At 44.9% G+C, this 21008-nt stretch overlaps 1 protein-coding gene across 1 annotated transcript in view; it reads left to right on the top strand.

The window, feature by feature from the left end:
- Window positions 1-21008, top strand: part of LOC117460531 (intermembrane lipid transfer protein VPS13B) — a 424908-nt gene that overhangs the window by 389128 nt on the left and 14772 nt on the right. The window contains 11 exon segments of the mRNA XM_071205797.1: window positions 4920-5090; window positions 8796-9003; window positions 10298-10486; window positions 11057-11203; window positions 12837-13117; window positions 13691-13818; window positions 13896-14092; window positions 15151-15269; window positions 15892-16321; window positions 17978-18142; window positions 18552-18780. Of these exon segments, the coding sequence (XP_071061898.1) occupies window positions 4920-5090; window positions 8796-9003; window positions 10298-10486; window positions 11057-11203; window positions 12837-13117; window positions 13691-13818; window positions 13896-14092; window positions 15151-15269; window positions 15892-16321; window positions 17978-18142; window positions 18552-18780 (2264 nt within the window).

Here is a 21008-nt window from a genome sequence, read left to right as displayed (position 1 = left end):
GAGATACGGCTGATACTTGCACATTAGTTTCTGTTATGGATCAGTATCAACAGTCCTGCCAGTAACGTTACTATATCATCAATACTACTTTAGTTATAGCCTGATATATGATAGCTAACTTTACAATGTTGTGATGTGACTGACGTTAGCTAACATTAACTGTAGCTAACGCCGGTCACTCACCAAGACAGCTGCCCTGTTCTCCACTGGTTCTCCTCACACCACAGCTCCATCTCTCTCCGATGGCCGTTATTCCTTCTAATCCTTGGCTGCTCCTGGTCTCTTGGACGCCTAGCAGGCTCATCATTATAATCATATGCATTCGAATATATATTTTCAACCTCTTCTGTGTCAAAACTAGCATTGTGATCCATATTTATTCATACGTTGGACCGGCCTCTCTCCCCCATGTTACGTCACACGCGGGAGGTCACGCGGGGAGGCTTTTTTTATGCGGAAGTAAAAATGTCTTACAAAAACGACGCCAGATGTCACTGTAGTGTATATTTCTGTATATTGTTTTGAAAATCTAGTGTATATAATACATCCTTTTCTACACATGTATTCACTGGGGTCTCTAACCTGCAAGTTGCTCTGTGGTTTCACACCACATTCTGATTCTTGCGAGCCAACATGAAGACATGATCCTGGGTTAGTGCAGGCACATTTGATGGGAATAGGAAGCCAGTTTGGCAGCAGCCGGGCCACTGCTCCAATTCCAACATGTCAGGTTGGACCAGAATGACACCTTATTGAGGTACAGGCCCAGACAGAGAGCAGGTTAATGGCCCCTTATTGGCTACTTATTTGTCTGTGTGTGTGTGTCTGTGTAGAGCAGGGGTGCCCACACTTTTTTGGCTGGTGAGCTACTTTTGAAATGACCAGCTCACCGAGGTCTACCAACCCAAAATATAATCCCAAATTGCAAGGGTTGCTGAATAACACGTTTTATTTATACATGGGATAATAGGGCTGCAACCAACGACTCATTTGATAATCGATGAATCTATCGATTATTGAAACGATTAATCGACTATTCGGACTATTACTGTATGCCTTGCACAATTTCTCAAACGCTCTTATTTAGCCATCAACTTTTAGATTTAGCTTGAGGTTGTTTTAGGCATGTGGAAACTAACAATGAAGACAATAAAGATGAATACTTGATTCAAAAATACATATATTATTAAATGAAATTAACAAATTGTGAACAAAACTAACATTGCTTTTTATTTAAATAAAATAAATAATATTTCACATCAAAAGAAATAACATTGTTTTCACAAATCGTATTAAATAATCTGATGACAGAACTGTACAAAATAAATAACTCAGTTACCCCTAATCATTAACCCATGTTTGAATCATTGACACCTGACGTGGAGACGTTCCTCTGGACGGGGCTACAGAGCTGCTAGAAAGACAGTGGAACCCGGTGCATTCCTCCGTCTGGATGTGGAGCACTTTTGCTAAATGTTTAGACAAACTGCTCGTGTTACCGCCCTCACATGCTAAACAATCTTGGCAACGAGCATCGTCCACCTCAAGACGGGTAACATTTAACCACACCTTGGAGCGCTTCTCTCCGCCATCCCCGCCGTGTGCTGCTGCATGTAGCAGCTGCGTGTGTGTAAACTGCCCGCCCCCTCGCACACAGACGGGGAGAGATCTCGTCTGGATTGGAAAGGTCGAAAATACACCGACCACAGACGCATTTGTTTGTCTTTTTGCATGTTAGAAACGAGTTGGCGACACTAAGACTGCGAGATAATGTTTGTGTAGCAATAATACATGACCTTTCTCTTCCTCAACTCGCTACTCGGAGGGAAGTCACTGTCATATGCCTTGTGAACACTCCGAAAATGCCTCTCCACGTTACCTTTCTTTGGCAGAGCGACGCTTGCTTTACAAATAAGGAAAATAACCTTTGAATGTGACATCACAACTAAATATTCTTCCCCCCATTCTGGGTGGAAGTGGTCTGTCTTTAGCTTCTTGCTCGGTCCCGCACTCATGTTGTTGTTTGTCTCTTGTTTGGCTCTTTAACTTAATTTGAGTTTTCCCGGCACTTGACTGATTTTGTATCGCTTTGCATTCTGGGTTAACAGACTGGAAAGGGATAGGTCGCTTTTTCTGTCAATCAAGTAAACTCCTGAATGAAGTGGCCAAGGGAGGAGGGATCAAAACCTGCTTTGTCTATTTTATCGGAGCTGGATTTTTTTTTTAAGAATGACTCACGCTCTACCAGCATTGCCCCCGCGGTCGACCGGTCGACGTACTGGGCACCTCTGGTGTAGAGGATTGTGTTTGTCTATGCACACGTATGCACGGTTGGATGAGTAGTATGCACACGTGTGTCCTGGTATCCATGTGTGGTCTACATGTCACTGTCTTTGTTTTCCATGTGCCAGTGTTACCTCATTCACACCAACGGTGTTTCAGGGCCGGTTCGGAGCTGGAGCTTGAAAAGCACCGGGTTTTCCTGTTCACACCGCAGCGGAGCAGCCTCTTAGCTCCGGAATCCGGTTCATTTCAAGCACCAAAAAATTGTCCGGCTGGAGCAAAAGCACCGCATACGTCACGCTTACGTCGAGGCGGGGGCAGGGGCGGGATCAACTCCTGAACAACAACAACAAGCCCGCGTTTTATCCAGTTTGTACACAACGATGGAGAAACGTAACAAGCAGCAGTGGTCCACTGAAGAGACCAGCTACCTGCTGGGAATCTGGTCTTCCGAAGAGGTGCAGTAGCTGGAGCACAATCGGCCATTGTTGTTGTTGTCGGTGTCAGCTGTGAGGGGTTTCCGCAGGTTTGGCTTTATGAAGCAGGCACGCAAACGGTTTCGTCATGACGCAAGCGATGACGCAATGAGGCAGCACCAGTCGGACTCTGGGCAGTGTGAAAAGAGCCGGAGCTAAACCGAAGAACCGGTTCTGAACCTGAAAAGCTTTAGCACGGAGCTAGAACCGGAGTTGCGTTGGTGTGAAGGAGGTGTGTGAGTCACTTTGCCACTTTGTGAGTAAATCACTGCTGCGCCTGCTTCTCGGTCGGTGTGTTCACGCTCTCTCATACTCACCACACCCCCTTGGAGAGACAGCTCCTTACTGTATGTCTTGTATTATGTTAGGTCCCACGAAGCAAAGTCAGTTGTCAAAATGTTATTTTATGTGCAAATGTGCACATAAAATAAATACCATGTATTCCATCTGTAGGTCATATGATATCTTATAACACCACTACGGTACCTCATTGTCATGTCACAACATTAACAGATAGATGCTTTATTCCAAAGTGGCTCATGAGTGTTTATGTGTCAGTGTGGGTGGCCCCAGGAGAAATAACAACCATATGTATATACTGTATTGATGTTGTTCCTACCATATTTGTTGTCTGTACATCTTTAATCTGTTGTTTTATGAAAGAAACATCACCCCTTTGGTCACAACCAGTGGTGATGTGAATACACCGAGTAAACACTGGGTAGAACTCACTCCTGCTGAGAGACATCGTTGCTGTAACTGGTGTGTGTTTAGATATCTAGTCACAAAGTTTGTTTTGATTTCTGCTGCCATAAAGGAACCACAGTGGCCGTACAGTGACTGGGAATGAATCTGCGCCTATTGCGGAAGATACATCCTTTTCATAAATTAAGCTCAGGAACAACTGAGTGTCTTGTCTTTCTGGATCGCCAGCACAAAGCATCCCCTTTCTAAAGTGCCTCTCACTGCACAAACATACAGACCCCTTTCCTTAACCCCAACTCAATCCATCCCTCATCCTCCTGCATCCTCTACCACAAGTGTACATGTACCTTCACTCACATACACAATAACACACACAACCCCAAACCTCTAGGACAGATCCAATCTCCAATGTTCGCTGGTCAACAGCTCGTCTTTCCTTCCTGTAATTACACATAGTTGTGGGTTCTAATGGACGAGGTGGAGAGCAGAGCTGCGGTCTGTGACACAAGAGGCAGACAAGTCTTAACCAGAACAGTTATGTCCCGCTCTCCAAATCTTAGCCACCACATTTGAAAGCTGAGGGTTACAATTAGAAGTCTCTTCAAGTTTCCCCCTTGGGGACTGCTCTGGATGAAAGGCTTCCTGTCAACACCTTGTCCCTCTCCTCTGTCTTGCCCCAGCTCCAAAGGCTATAGCCCCTGTGTTCTTTTTATAGCACAATGAGCTCTATTAATACACTCCTGATCTGGGGTTAGGGGGCTGCTACACTTTAGCCAAATACAACTGGATGGAGCCCAGAGGAAGAGAAGAAGCTATTATCGTTTGGATTTGGTTCCTTGTGGCAAAGCCGTAATTGACCAGTGTCTGGGGCTGAGGTATCCGATAGGATTATGTGTAGCCGTTAAGCTTTTTCTATGATCTTTATGAATTTGTGTTTACAAGGCAAGGCTGCATGTCTGGACGAAAGAAGCAGAACAAAAGGCAGATGGAGGTTTTAGGGTAAAATCAGAGTTTAGCTTGAGGTCACTTGAATCGTTCTGAACAGAACAATGAGAAAAGTCAGCTGCTGTCAAGAGATGTCTTGTTCTGTAGTGAAATTAAAAATATCCTTCAATTGGTTCTGGGGTCAAATAAGTGAAGACGCTTCCAAGGCAGATTTGCTTATACAGCAGTGATTCACAAGCATATGCTTTGATAAGCCGAGTATGTCGTTTTTAATTTCATGCCATCAACTATCCCCTCAAGAGGGAGGGGGTAATCAGCATAAATGAGATCAGCTGCTCGGCAGCAGGACTTGCAGATTGTTGGGGAAAGCAGGCAACATGTTTGAATCTCTGAGATATACATGTTCTGTGAGCTATCTATTTCAATGGAGATGTGTTACAGAAAATGGAATACATGGCACATGTTTCTCTTGTTAGAGACATCTGTAACGATTTGTGCTCCGTCTTTCAGGCATGATGAGGATGCTTCCCACTGTGCTGTACCGATCTCCACCAGCCTAATCAAACAGATAGTGCACAAGAATGGAAACGAGGACAACCTGGAGCACATCCTGGCTGACTTCTACGGTCCAAAGACCTCCACTGGGCCCCCTTGGCCCTACGTAGCCAAGGATACTGACAGGTACAGTATTGTGTGCATGTCCAGTGCCCTGCATTTTAATAATAGCCGTCTTGTACTTTTACTTACATGTTTAGTGTTGATCATCTTTTTTTAAACAAATCTTGAGGAGCCCACCTACAAGCACCGGGTTGGCTAAACAAGGGGAAGCAAGGCAGGAAGGAGAAATAATGCCACATCATGCAAGTTCACACACAAAGTGCACAAGCCTCTTTCCTCCAACACACCAGGAGGGTCCTTTGCAGTCAATGCGTGTTGTTATTTCCCCTCTTTATTATAGACCTTATGTGCGTTACATCTTAATGTTACATTTCATAACAAATTGTATTTAGACCAACCACCATTTTCCTAATAGTAGTGTTCATATGGCATCCAATCCCAAAAGCTCAAAGCTGTGCGAGCAAGCCCTTTACTGAGGGAGGCTTCTCTTTATTACCGAACCTTTGTTCACGTGATAAAACTGTTACAGAGCCATACATCGAGACCGGAGACTTAGGCTGTCACTCTGTCACAGTCCCACGTTCTCACACTCGTCACAGGGCCTTGCATTCAGTTCCAACTTGGCCCAGCTTTGTACTGAAGACATGTGAGCATATGTGTGTTATGTGGCCCACGCATGAGGCTACATAAACAATCGAGCTGCACACACATGTGAATGTCGTCTTTTGTCACAAAGCAATCACATCTTGAAGCAGCGGAAAGACACGCAGCCATATGCCCCCCACAGGCTTGAGCTACAGAGAGTGGATCTGTCTGTGGTCGCCCGGGTTTCTCTGCTTCTATCCATACCCAGCCCACACTCATAACACTGTGGTACCAACGCACAGCGCCGCACACATCACCCACAGTGACTGTCACACACACTGAGTCTCAGTGCACGGCGGCTATCTGGAGGTGCAGTGTCAGGTTTCTCTGGCAGTCAGACCCCTCTCTTCCTGTGAGACTAAAGTCCAAAAGCACATTTCACATCCTGAGGGGCTGTGGCAGTTTGTGTGCAATGCTTTTGTGTTTTTCCCTTCAATTCTGAGAAACAAATAGTTTTTTCTGAGTTTAGGATGGCAGAAGACACTACACTACCCAGAATCCTCAGCTATCGTTTGGGACTACACCATGTGCTTTGCATGACAAACCCAGTGATTAGTCCTCAAGCTCTGTGATTGGATGTTGGAGTAGCAGTGCGCCAAGGTTACGCCAAGCGTCAAACAGCAATTTGAAAGGGAATGAAGCCCAACGACGGCACGCTATCCAAAACAGGATACTTTGCAAATATGGCAGTAGCCATCGATCATCTTAGGATAAGATAAGATATACTTTATTGATCCCAAGTTAGGAAATGTTTTTGTTACAGCAGCATGTAAAACATACTTTGTAATTCTACTCCACTACAAGTCAGAGGTTAACCTGGTATTTTTACTCCACTACATTTATTTTAGTTACTTTGCAGATTCTGATTAATGATGTGAAATATAAACAACCCTTAAATCAGACTTTAGTTACACCTGAGTACAATAGAGGGAAGGTGATTGTCAAGTGCCAACAACCAGGAGAGATATGTGATAGTTGGTGCTTGAGAAGACTAAACATTTATCTGCAGATCCCTATAAAGTATATTCATTACTCGTTATTTTCTAATCGTTCTTTAAAAACTGTATATAATGGCTATTTTGCACATCCTGTATCATATACACAACTACAGTGTAGTTAAGCAATGCATGAACAACTTGGGTCACAGGTTCCTCAACAGAGCATTACAAGACATCTATCTTAACCTAAAGTAGCATTTAATGCTTTAATAAAGGTTCATTAGTGTGTCTGTTTTGCACATCCTCATATTAATATCTTTGTACATCCGGCACTAAATTGTTTTATTGTAGAGATCATTTACAGTATCTTCTTTATTTTTTCTATATTTCTATCAGACCTTCTACTTTCCCCTATTTTTGTATGTACTCTTAATATTTAAATGTTTTCATCAACTATAACACATTCAACAAAACATGCAGCAGACCTTAGGCAAGGCAAGTTTATTTAGTAAAAGAATAGTTTCCGGTCCATTCTGAGCCCGATCTCGACAAATAAAGAACTACGACAGATGTGTAATAATGAATGCAGCCAAACCATTTATTACAATGCATCCATGTGATGACTTTCAAAGAGTAAAGCAAGCACTGCTGAATAAAGTATGATTTTCTCTTTTTTACGAAAAGTTCTTTTCATATGGAATGCAGTTGCAGGTCAACCAATCACAGAGCTTGAGGACTAATCACAGGGTTTGTTGAGCAAAGCTGACAGCTGACATCCCAAATGACAGCTGAGGATTATGGGTATTGTAGTGTCTTCGGCAATCCTAAACTCCGAAAAAAGTATTTGTTTTTCCGAATCGAAGGGGAAAAGCATTGTACACAATGCTCGGTGAAACCGAACCAACCAGCGAGTGTGTACATATTGTGTCTTAATGGGGCACCCCGGCTCTGATTAAACAGACGCCCTGTAGTGGCTGGGGTTAGGGTAACCCCTTGCTGCAGGCAGTGTGTGCGTGTGTTTGGAGCTTTCAAAATCCACACTTCTCAAGACCTCAACTTCAGAGTTGGCAGGTGTGGACAGACACAGTCCTTCAACTATGTGATGTATGAGCCTTAAACTGCTCTGCACTCCGCCTCGAGGTGACTGTCCCATAGAACACTGAAACATGGGTGAATGGTAAGACAAAGCCATCGTCAGTGTTCAGGGTCCCATTGAGCAGCAGGCAGGCTTTGGGTACGTGCGTGAGGTGGCAGGTCGGTGGGCTGTCAGAGACCAGGCGGCCGGGGGGGAGAGGAAGAAGTGAAACCTCTGATGGCTTTGAACCTGGAGTTAGTCTGAGAGAACTGTTTGTGTGGCTCTCTCCTGACACTACGCTGTTTAGGGCTCACGAGACCATGATTGCCGTGAAGAGGCTGTTGTGTTGGTGGGTCAGTGGGACAGGGCTCCGTGTCCCGTCTGTTTGGCTGTGTCTCCACATGCCTGTGTGTGTTCCCACATGTCTTGTCAACTGTTCTCTGGATCTGTTTGTATTGCATAACTTGTGTGCAGACCTTTTCCTCCCTATGTATTTGTTTAGCCTGACTGATTGTCATTGTGTTCTGCATTGTATAACAGTCAAATAATTGTTTGTTTATATGCAACACATTTCACTGTGGGTTTGAAGCTGTGCGCTGCACTGTGTAACACATGTCCATAGCTGATTTACACGAGTGGGCCGATGCAATGATGTTCTTAATCTAAGGGATTGAGCATAAATGATTTTTATTACCACGCTGAGAATAATTGTTGTTTGTAAACACTGCATTACAGGTAGCTGTCCCCTGTCTACATGCATGTCATTATAGCTCTGTACCTCAGTGACGTGTTTACAGCCATGCACACGTAGCCTCACTGCAGCAGGGAAGAAGCTCAGAGCAGGAGAAATGAGCTTTGGATGTCATTGTTTTTGACAGAATAGATTCATGTTGACTCTTTGAGGGCCGTTTAAGATGTATGCATAATCATCATCATCATCATCATCATCATCATCATCATCATCATCATCATCATCATCATCATCACTGCACAGACCAAGCCTCCACTGACTCTGTCTGTGTTCATATACTCACATACTTCATGTCTGCCAATAGGTCACTATGAGAGTGTACCTATTGGACTGATTCTACAGTCTGTCCCGCCCCACAGGTCGGTGCCGGAGCCCCTGGCCCAGTGGGACAGTCCCATGCAGGTGAAGCTATCCTGCTGGAAGTCGGGTCTCAACACCCTGCTGGTGGAGCTGCTGCCCTGGGCCCTGCTGGCCAACCACTCCAAATGGGACCTGTGGCTGTTTGAGGGAGAGACCATCGTGCTGCAGATACCGGCCGGAAAGACCATTGTGCCCCCCAACTTTAAGGTATCGTGCACAGAACATGTGTCCTGCTAGACAAGTCACATCAATGCTAAGGATATTCTGACATAGCTCTAAAAACACTGGATTATACCTTCCCACTAACGGCGTTATCAGCGCTTTCCCTCACACTTCCCTCGCCAGATAGACGCTTATGTCTTCTAAACTGTATGCCTTCAGTTGGTACCGAGCGTTCAAGCCGTTCAACTGACGAATCATGTAACAATGAAGACACGAGGGTTACTTTCTCAGACCAAGTCACACACAGTTGGCGGACTTGCATTTATCTAGCACAAATCAACCTTCTGACACCGGTGTGAACATTCATACAGTGATGGCAGAGGCTCATCAGAAACAGAACACTGTTTCCTGAGCTGAGGGGTAGTAACCTGAACATCACACGTTCTCACTGTTCTTACTGTGCACCACTTACATCTTTATATAATACTTTCATACCATTTGCTATGCTGCGTGAAACAAGCCATATTGCATGAATGTTTCCAATCAGGTCAGAAGTGTTGGACAAATACCGCTCAGTAAACATTCTGACTGTATGCTTTCCAAATGTGAGCCACCGTACGTATCCTATTGCTCTGATAGCTATAGATAGATACTGTATTTACTTTGCCTTTAGGCAAGACGAGCTTTATTATGAAGCCTGCTCTGTACTCGTCTGGACTAACACAGCTGTTATATTCCCTGCATGTCTTTATCTACAGCCGAGCTCGGTCACTCTGTACTGTAGACATGTCTTCTCTCTGAGGTCTGTCGATGTGTCCCCACTGTGGAACATAGAACACACACACAGGTTCTTCAGCTAACCAAGCGCTCAGCAGCAAGGCAGCGCATCAAACAGCAGTTGCTGATAAGGTTCAGCTCAAAGATGTGTAAACGCTTTTGTCATAGGAACAAATAAAGCATTGTTTCAACTGTTCAGTAGTTCTGTGTCTGTCCGCTGAGAAGGTTGCTGCTTGATGGGCTGATGGCTGCAGAGCCACATAAACAGTGATGGAAGTAATATCCTCCTCAATCAGGACTGTTTGTAAAGTTATGCACAAACTTGAGTTGTTGGTTTTGAAGCCACAGCTGATACAATCAGATACAGTCCATTTCATTATCAATTACAGACCATTTTAATATTCAAATAAAAGAATGGCAGTGTTTGACCTTTCTCTCTCCTTGTAATTCTTATCTGAGTTCCTTTGTCCCCCCCTTCTGCCCTCTTGTCCCCCTTTCTGCCCTCTTGTCCCCCTTTCTGCCCTCTTGTCCCCCTTTCTGCCCTCTTGTCCCCCTCCACCAGGAAGCCTTCCAGATTGGGATCTACTGGGCCCATACTAACACTGTGCACAAGTCCACAGCTCTCAAGCTGGTGCATGACCTGACTTCTCCTCGGTGGAAGGAGGGATCAGGCTCGGAGGTGGTCACTCTGGATGAGGAGGGGTACGTGGAGGCCGACATCACGCTGGGAGCCTTCCCTGGCCGACAGAAGGTGAAGAAACAAAGCGTTTATAAGTTACATTTCATTTTGGAAAGTCATTGAACTATACATGATAGGAATACATCTCCCTCAAAGTTATCATTGTAGAGTTGCTCAACCCGTGTGACCTTAACTTCTTGGAGAAAACTCTCAAGGCTTAAGTTTGCCTTTACTGAACGAATAATAAGTCAAAGGGTGCTGCGTTTATCAACAGGAAGTTACTCTGTGCTCACATCTAACTCCTGCAGTATAACTATAACCCAAGTCTCCCAACACATGCACTTTAGTGAAACCTTGCTTTTGAACACAATCCCATGAAAGAGTAGGGCGTCTGCATGAACGTGTGTATGAGGAAGTGTTTTAAATCAGAACGTCCCCGAGTCGTGGGAGAAAGAGGTTTTCCTGCATTGATGGGCAGGGTGAGTCGTGTATATGCAAATGTTCATTTTGTGGGTTCACATGTCCTCTCAGAGTTATCGTGAGCACAGGGGAACGTCCTGTCGTGCAACGCACTATAAAAGGTATTTGAATGATTGTTCTGCTTTATAACGGGCGACTTGGTGGCTGCTGTCTCCTCTGCAGCTGTGTCAGCTGTGCGTGTCGTCTGTGGTGAGGCATGGCATTCAGATTCTGCAGTTAGAAGACAGAACCATCCTGGTGAACAACACTGCTCACACCATTCAGTACAGGCCTCTGCTGACGGACCGGGCCCTGGGGACCGACGGCCAGGTGATGTGCATTAACAAACTGTGTCCTTTTACTCTATCACCACACAAAGGAAGTCTTTCACTTAATGAAATGTCATCAGTCATTTCATCTCTGGGTACTTTGTTGTTCACCATTAAATGCACCAGTAGTCTGTGCAATACCCATTCTGGTTTAAAGGTATCAGTTACATTGTAAAACTCCACCCCCACTCCTAGAAACACTGCTGGAAGGTTTGGTCGTCTCTGCTGATCTGAAACAGAAGTCAATAAAACCATGTACCAATCTGTTCCCATCCTCAGAGGGCAATGCTCTGTAATATACAGCTTGCCTTGCTTCTGTATCAGCACAGCCATGGGGCGGGATGAGAACGGGCTGCGCCCCCTGCTTTTATGCTGCCCCCCCCTGCTTTGTTGAGCCCCAGAATTGTCCTGACTTCATTAAATAGGAGGGGAAATCTATCACAACACACCTCTAATGCATGGGTCAGTAGTCATGATATTCTTATATGAGCTTTTGCACACTATACATTAAAAAAGTTAAAACAACTGCTTGTGCTGGCATAAAGTATAAGAACATTTCCCGGTTAAACAAGGCTAAATATGTCATACATCACAACATGTACCCAGTCTCAAACTTGTGAACACAGTGAAAAGGTGTACATTCTGGGCCCAGCATTCATTCCTCACTGCTTCCTCACAAGCATGCGGCCTCGGTGTGCGTCTGCATGTGCATGTGTGTGTTGGCCCTGCATCATGTCTGTCCTGTTCTCCTCAACTTCCTCAAGCTTCACACATACGGTATATTCCCAATGCACATGACTCACACACATCCACCCAGCACCACCACACGTACTCATTGCTCAGACGTAAGCAGGCCGCTTTCCATCAGATCATGCTGCTCCCCCACTCCTCACCATGTGGCAATGGCACTTCATTGGGACATTAGACAAACACCCAGAATTGGATGCAGGTTTCCCCTCTCGCTTTCATGCTGCCTGTCCCCAAAGAGAGCAACAATGCAGTGAAGTCATTTAACGAGCCTTCAGATGCTCTTAAAGGAGGATGGCAGAGCTTGCCAGTTGCCACTAATTGACTGAAAAAACTGTTTTAGAAAAAGAGCTTTAAAAAACTAAATAGGGAGCGGTGGGCTTAACAATAACAGACCACAAACAAGGCCAGGAATGCCTTTCTAGTCGCTCTATTCATCATGCTTAGAGCCTAAGCCCTGCCGTCCTGGACTCTGCAGCACAGCGGGGCTTCTCTGCTATCCATTTAGCAGCGATCTCAAGGGGAGAGAGGAGGGGGCAATAACAATGTGGTTTTCCCATGTATCTTGGAGTAATCACTTTTTCTTCTCTTCTGTTGCAACTTGTGTCCAATGGCTTTATTCTCTGTTGCTTTCCTGACTACCATTCTTTATTCGTCTCTTCACATCCAAATGTTTTGCTTTTATGACTTTCCTTCATCATAATATTATGCTTATTTTACCTCTCCCTTTTCTCTCCACTCCGGTCCTTACCATTTCTTTTTCATTTCACTCTTCTCCTCTCCTAAAATCCTCACCCCTCTACAACTATTTGTTCAACCTTTCCTTCCCTTTATCTCCTCTCCCCTCTTCTTTCCTTTTCATAATTGTCATCATGTCCTGTCCTCAGGCCTGCGAGATCCCAGAGACAGCCCAGTTCAGCCTGGCCCCCTCTGAAGAGCTGTCCAGACCCTGCTCTGTGCTGTGCTGGGACCTCCTGCAGACCAGCGTCCAGGGAGCGCTGGAGTTCCCTCTGCCGCTGAGATACATGCTTCTCCGCCTACTTCCCAAGCCTGATGGTGGAGTTGGATCAGCAGGATGGAGCCTGCCCGCTCCGATCCGACCAGACTTCCCCAGGCTGAGTGTGTCTGTTCCTGGGGAAGCAGAGTCTGTGGGGGGCCTGAGCAGTAGGTGGGTTAATCAGAGCGTACGTTCTATGCTGGCTGCTCCATTTAGAGCAGGGCACTGAATCGGGCGGGCTCAGCCGGGAGGCACAGCTGGTCACAGCTCGTTACATTCTTCACATGAAGCAGAATGTAAAAAAACTCAACATTATCATGTCTTTCTTATCTCACCTACTTTCTGTCTGCCCCCATTTCTTGTGGCCATTTGTTATAATTTAAGTCCAAGTCAGAAACAATTTTACACACAATACAAAGGCCAATGAGCATATCATATTTGCCTTCACACTTATGTTCTGGTCCGAGAGGCCATATTGGCTCTTTTTTAATGTGTGTAAATGTAAATCGTGAAGCCAAACACACATATGGACACACACAGAGCCAAAGTGTGTCAGCATCTGGCCTCAGTTCGGGGTCTGCCCATGGATGCACCTCAGAGATTTGCAAATGGACATAGCAGGGATGTGACATGTAACATGTTGGTGGGTGTGTGAGCTCGTATCTGTGTGTGGTGAAAGGGGCTGGGATAGGAGCTGTCCGTGGACATTTTATTCATGGGCTTGTTTTTATTCATTTTTTGCAGAAGCATAGTACTGACATATCAAGAACACCTTGGGGTGACATACATCATCCTGAATGAGGACCCCTGTCCGCGGATGGTGATCCACAACAAGTGTCCTATCCCACTCATGCTGAAGGAAACAGTCAAAGGTAGGAAGGGACACAATTCTACTCTCATCTCGTACTACTTGTATACCATTGTACCGGTTCTTCTTGTTTTCAAATAGAAACTGCACGGACTGAGGTGTACTGCCGTCCTCTGCCTGCTAACTGCTCCCTGCACCACGAGCTCTACCACCATTTCTCCAGTTTCCCTGAGTGCAGACAGAAAGAGATGCTGCCCACACTGCTGCTGAAAACCACGTCAGACCACAGCTCCACGGACTGGACTGACCCCATAGACATCAACTGTCCCGGGACTCAGGTAAGGGCTTGGGTGAGATGTACAATTATACAGGATTTTGTCTCGTATGTCATACCTCAACACTAAAAATACATTACTAAAAATGATCGTCACACTTGTTTAAACACAAATATTTGCTTCAATAACTCCTATCGTGAAAATGTAAACTCTTATTTACTACTGATGTACATTGAATAACTTGTTGTCACAGCTCTCACTGATAGGTGGAGCTGTAGCCTGTACTATGGAAAACAGGATTTGGGATTAGCGAGGTGACAGCCTCATCAGTGGCTTCTCCGGTGTTCAGGACACTTGCTGGATTCTGCACTGACTGATTGGCATAAGTAGTGTTGTGACCATTCCATATAGAGAGTACATGATTAAAATGATTACCTCTTTTCAAAAAGATTAGCAATCTGTCAAATCCAAATGATCCAGCTTCCCTTAAAACTTCAAATCTAATCCAAATCAAAAAAGTCCACTGGGAGTACAAGCATGGCCACTCTACTGGTTAAAACTGCAATTTAGCATCCTGAAACTCACTCCTATTATGATCATTTAAACTCTTATTCACTACTGATGTACATTCATTTTGTATTGAAATGTGTTAAGCTTGATCACACAGATGTGTGTCTGATGAAGTGTGTGTGTCCACTGGTAAACAGCCAGTCCCTGTGTGGGGTTAGTCAGATGGAAAGGAGAAGTGTGTGTAACGTTACGTGTTGTGTCTAGCAAGCTGCAGGCTGGGGTTGAGGTGGAGGCTGTGTATCTCTTGTTACTGTGAGGTCTCCGTCTGACCTCTGAGGGAGGGGGGAGGGGTCAAAGGTCAGACTTGTTATGACTGCTCAGCCAAGTTTAGCAGGGATCTGCTTCCTTTTCTCACTGTGAACTTGCAGTGGTGGAGGTTAAACTCAGCCACATGTATGCTCTGAAGCACATATCAAGAGCACTCAGCCATGAATCTGTGAAAGGGTCAAGTTTCCTTGGAGATTGAACAGAGTAGAAATTAGCCCGTCAATAGAGGATATTAATGAAAGGCATATTGATGTTTCTGACTGCAGACCTGTGTTGTTGCCCAGGTGGTGTTCCTGCCAGGCTTCGGCTGCCTCTACATTGACGTGCTGTATGAGAAAGGCACCCTGGTTCTGTGTCTGGCGCCAGAGGGCGGCCTGGACGCTGTGACCCACCAGCACAGCAGGTTTGTGTGCAGTGCTTTTATTCTTGTTGTTGTATGCAGCCTACAATTTGAACCATGAGAAACTATTCATGCATGTCGTTCTACCTAACTTCAAGCTACCTTCCTGTGCGCCTTTAGTGTTGTTTACGTCAAACTGCTTCATGATTATTGTTAACAGCCATGTTTGCATGCAACATTTGTTTGGAGGCTGAACACATGAAGAAACAGGCATCACTTGGACCACAGGAGGGCAATACAACTTCATGGTTGTCATGAGTGAAATTAGCACAGCTTTATTCCATTACATCAACACATAGCAACTTTCTCTTTTGGCAAAACAGGGATTTAATTGAATCACACATTAGGTCAATGTAAACAAACGATGCCAGACAATGTTCTTGGTTGTGGTGGTTTGAAACTCATTAAACATCGTCAGAACAAGATGAATAACTCCGGTCTCATTTCTATGTCGAAATAATAAAACACCTACTTAGGACTTGAATGATGTCATAGATGGAGATGTTGTCTTTCTTGGACAGTAATAAAGTATAACTAAACATATGACTGTCTAAATCATTGCTAAACATGCATCAATGGCCAGCATGTGTAAACGTATTCATTTAACATGAATGACTTGTTTCAGCTCACCTAAAGCGTCCTGCAGAGTGCTCCTCAGTGAAGCCAGTGTGGTGTTAAGTGATGACATCACCGATCCATCTGGATCTGTGGAGCTGCTCAGACTCACGTTGACCAAGCTGCTCCTCAGCCTGGCTCCAGCCCCCCCCTCCCTGCCCCAGGAGCAGGGAGCCTCTGACCTGGGATCAGCACACATCTCGCTGGTCGAGGTCTATTGCTCCAACCTGCAGATAGACAACCAGCTGTATAACAGAGCCAGCTTCCACTTCCCTGTGCTGCTGTGCCAGGATCAGAGAAGCGCTGCTGAGCCTGGGGGGGGTCCCTGGAGCAGCGAGGCCAACCCCACTGAGTCTCCTGAAGCCCTGGAGGAGTTCAAGCGCTCCTGCTTCCTGCAGCTGAGGATGAGGCTGGCAGGGGACAGGTGCAATGCAGAGGAGGTGAGGGCATGATCTGTCTTTGTTTCTGTGTTACAGTGAAGGGAGCTGCAGAAGCCCTCGGGGGAAAGAGAGGAACAATTATTCTGATGTTCTATTTTTTTAAAGTCTGGGCTATTGGATTCTTTACTGTGTTTATGATTTAAGAACAGGTGGATAAGGGTTTGCCAGGATCATAAGGGTTTTTATAAAAATCTGTGAAACTATTTTTTTAGTTTTATTCTCATTTATAAGTGTATCACGACCCCATAGTTCTAATTATGACTTAAATCTGCATATTAGCTCCCATCACAAAAGAAAGGATGACAGTGTTACATACCTGTTAACTCACAATTAAAGTACGCTTGTGTTTCCAGTATATAGAGGAATTAAAACGTATCTGAAGAACACATTCATATTTTCAGAACATGGGGTAGTGGTGCATTTCAGCCTCTTTATGAGGACAAACATATACTTTCAAAGTGACATTTTACCGAAAGCAGCTACCGTTTTTAAACTATTGTTAGAAAAGTAAGAGGTTTATTTCTCATTCAGAACAATGGAAAGGCTTTCCTTTCACAGCACATCTACATGGAAACCTTTGATCTCTGTGCTCACGTACACAGGTGTTTGATAACGTCGTCACCATGGTAACCTTCGATATCTGCGCGCGGAGATTTTATAACCTTTTTCTTAAAGGGGACCTATCATGCAAAATGCACTTTTGTACGTCTTTTATACATGAATATGTGTCCCCGGTTTGTCAGGGAACTCACCAAGTGTCATAAAAAACACAACCCTCTCTCTTTTCCTCCATACCCAAATCTCTAAAAACGGGGCTGCAACGGAGCTGATACAGACTGATACAGATTTGAAATTGTTCTGACGTCAGAAACGGGGAGCTCCGCCGATATGGCCAACTCTCCACCTATCAGGGGAATGGGGGGTTGGGCCACGGCCGGCCATTGCCGCTCGAAAGCGCTGGAGACGCTGTAGTACATATGCCAGGCCTGTAAGTGGCGCTGTAGTCTGCCACAAAAGCAGCGAAGAAGACTTCCCGCGCATGGTTGCCATGGTTGCCCTTCTGTTTATTCTCCGCTGTGGACGCTCTGGCTCTTTTTCTCCCTCCCCGAGGCAAGCGTGTGCTCCTGCTGTAACTCTCTCCGGTAGTCCACCAGCAGATGACAAACACCCACCTCTCCGCCTCTTCCAAGGCACGAGGGGACCATGCGGCAGAGTTTCAGTTAGATTTGTTTCCGCCGGTCAACATGTCCATTAAAGTTTAAATCTTCCGGACAAAATTAGAAAAGTGCCGGTCAAAGGTATTTATTGAGCTTCAAAACAAATGAATAATGACTATATAATCATATAAGAATAAAACACGAAGGACGGAGATCTCTTTTCCTCCCCCTCTTCTGAGAGCCCAGCAGCTGATCAGAGCATGCTCCCCTCACCTGCAGGGGGGCGTGGTCAGCTGCAGCTCACAGAATCAGCCCTTGCAAAAACAGGGCTGGAAAGAGCAAATAGAGCGAAATGAGGCATGGCTAAAATGCAGGATCTGTTTGGTATTTTGAAAAAAAAACTTCACAGACATGTTTTATTGAGGTATGGCCCTACAATATATTGGTAAAATATAGCATGATAGGTCCACTTTACATATTTGTACTGTTGTCTCCTCAGATCACCTTCCAGCTCCAACCTGCCAGAGTCTACCTGGAAGACACCTTTGTTTACTACGTTAAGACCCTGTTCCACACCTACATCCCTGACAGTGCCATGGCCTCGGCCCCAGCAGAGCCACAGAGGGGGACAAAGTGTGGCTCAGCTCCCATCCTCCCTGAACAGGTCCACTATTCATGATGGCATGTTTTTATTCAGGCACTGATCAGGCTGAATGTGTTCTGGTTTAGTCACTGCATTCTCAATAGATTATAACTTCAGCGGTGCATTCAGCTGGGGCCAGACATGCAGGAAGCCGCATCCAACCTCACTTTGGTTATAAGCATGCCCAGGAGCTCTGCTCAATTTGAGCAGTATTTAACTAATACACCAAGGGATCTGTGTTGTTCTTGTCACAATGTTGTAATCATACATTCACATACATATCATATTCGATAATATCTTTTAGGACAGGATAACACGATAATCTGTCACATAATGAAGGTGCATGCTAGAAAGGGCTAGAGGTAGAGTCAAGAATTATTGCATTAGTATTCCTGGGCCTTACTTACTAAATGTGTTGCATCTGTCCCAGGTGCTGCAGGCGGTGCAGGCGCTGGTGCACCCTGTGCGGCTGCAGAGGCTGAGCATCCAGCCGGTCAACCTGCTGGTCAGCATCCATGCCTCCCTCAAGTTGTACATCGCTTCAGACCACACTCCTCTCTCCTTCTCCCTGTTTGAGAGAGGCCCGCTGTGCACCACAGCCAGGCAGCTGGTGCACGCTCTGGCCATGCACTACGCTGCCGGGGCCCTCTTCAGAGCTGGTAGGTGGTCTTCCTCTCTCAACTGCCTCAAATTCACCTGCTGCCACATCAGTCAGCAAAGGGTCCAGCAAGCCAGCTTGTGTTTTATAAATTGACACAGCACCGATTTACAGCATATCATCTGATTTATTCTTGCTATGCTAAAACCAAGGAGGATCATCATCAAAATATTCCTTCACTTTCAATGGCATGAATGCACAAGCCATTATGCTGGCTAATCATGTCCTAAGTGCAGATGATGTTAAAGCATGCGTATTTAGAGCCTGCTGTATTCCACTTTATACAGTGCGCTTCTGGCCGCAGTTACACTTAAGCAAAAATAAAGAAGCTCAGTCGGCAAATAATGATGCCTCTGAATCAAGCTCCAATGTGGACAAATGTACATTAGGGCTCATACAGGATTGTTTTCACCTTTCACCACGTTGAGGTATCACACACCTGTTAAACGTAGCCCGTCTCATTGAACGTGCTTTTTGGGTGGGGCCTTTAAACTGGGTTGTTATCATTCATACATGCTACACTTAATGTGTTTATATATTTATTTTTCAAAAGATCACAAGATTGTCTATCTTCTCAATCTGACCTCTACATTTGGATCTCAAAGAGCAGCAGACTGCATTGAATTTAACTCTAGAAAGTGGGTTCAATTTTTCTATAGATATTCCCTTAATAATTATATGTTTAATACATATTGCAGGTGAAAACAGGCAATATGGGTTGAGCCCTAGGTTGTACATTAGTAGGACAGCCCTACATGAATGTGAAAGCAGTGCTCTATTTATTTCAATGGAAGAGAGCAGTCAAACGAACTTACACCAATGGATAATCCTGATAGATCCTGGTCTCAAACTTGATCAAAACAATGGTAATCATCATTTTGGCCTGAATGTTGCAGGACAATGTGAATTCAGTGAGCACACATGTACACACCTTTCTGTTGTAGATTGCAAGAAACGGGAAATTAATCTGAAAATCTGTGTTTCTGAAAATGTTTGTTTATATTGCAATATTGTATGATTTAAACAAATTACAGTTTAATGTAACTATTAAAAAAAGTCTGTTCTTTTTTGTATATGACCCCAGGGGAGGTGGGAGGGTGTCGACACAAAACTAATCTGTTTGTTTCGTCAAGTCAGAAATAAAGTCAATTGTATTCAATATTCAAACTGCAGGGATAAAGCTGCACTTGGCTCAAACTCAAATCCAGGGTTGTTTTCACTCAATTTAGGGAGAAATGGACAGAAGAATAACAGGATATGAGCTCGATTAAGAAATTCCACAATTGCCTCTCACAATGTGTGGAGTTAAGCTACGAAATGATGGTATCCCAAGGGCTTCATTGCTTTGTGGCAGGAATCACAAACTATACTGCTCCACAAAGTCAAACCTGAACCACTGGAGGCTTGAAAAAGATTTACATTCTATCATTTCATAATATACCCTTTTCTTCTAAGCTTTGACTGATGACTCATGGTGTGCAGGCAGTATGGTATAGATAATGCCCTGTAAAGGCTCTGCAGCTCTCCTGCGTTGTCCTGCTGTCGAGGCAAAGCCTCAACACATGTTCTGATTTAGCCGCTCATTTCCACTTCAGAATGGCGTTCTGGGCCGACACTTCCTGCCCGCTGTCTCTCGTTAGAGCCCTCATTTCTGCTCGTAATTCAACGCGTCACTTCACCGCACACTTCTGTTCCTACGTCATCTTGAAGTTAGGGGAAGCATTGCATTCTGGGACTGATCATTTTAGAATATACGGTACTTTGGTCAAACATACACCCACAGGCATAAATCAACACACATGCACATGCATAGACTTCTGGACACATGAATACTAAAAGAAGTGCACTATCTATGCATACACACCAGTTTGTGTTTTGGAGCATGACTCAGCCGTGTAAATATCGGCTCCTGTCAGGAGTTCATGCTTTACCCAGACCACAACTGGGACACCATGTGAAGCAGAAACGAGCACTAGGCCTGGCTGGAGACGGTTTCCTACCATTAGAGCCCATCACTCAAGTGCAAATTGACAGAGAGTAAGAGCAGAGCGGGTCGGCGTCTTGAGAAATGGCTATTTGATTTTTGAGATGCAATTGTCAGGGCATGAATGTGAATGAGCCGCGCCCTCTGAAGGGGCTCTACGGTTGAATGGGAGAGATGAGGTGAGATAGTAGGAGGCTGTAAATCTAACCGTGGCACATGTATGATTTCATGCATGAGTGTGCATG

This window comes from Pseudochaenichthys georgianus, chromosome 16 (assembly GCF_902827115.2).
Source record: "Pseudochaenichthys georgianus chromosome 16, fPseGeo1.2, whole genome shotgun sequence".
NCBI classification, from domain to species: Eukaryota; Metazoa; Chordata; class Actinopteri; order Perciformes; family Channichthyidae; genus Pseudochaenichthys; species Pseudochaenichthys georgianus.
This window is presented reverse-complemented; position numbering and strand designations above follow the sequence as displayed.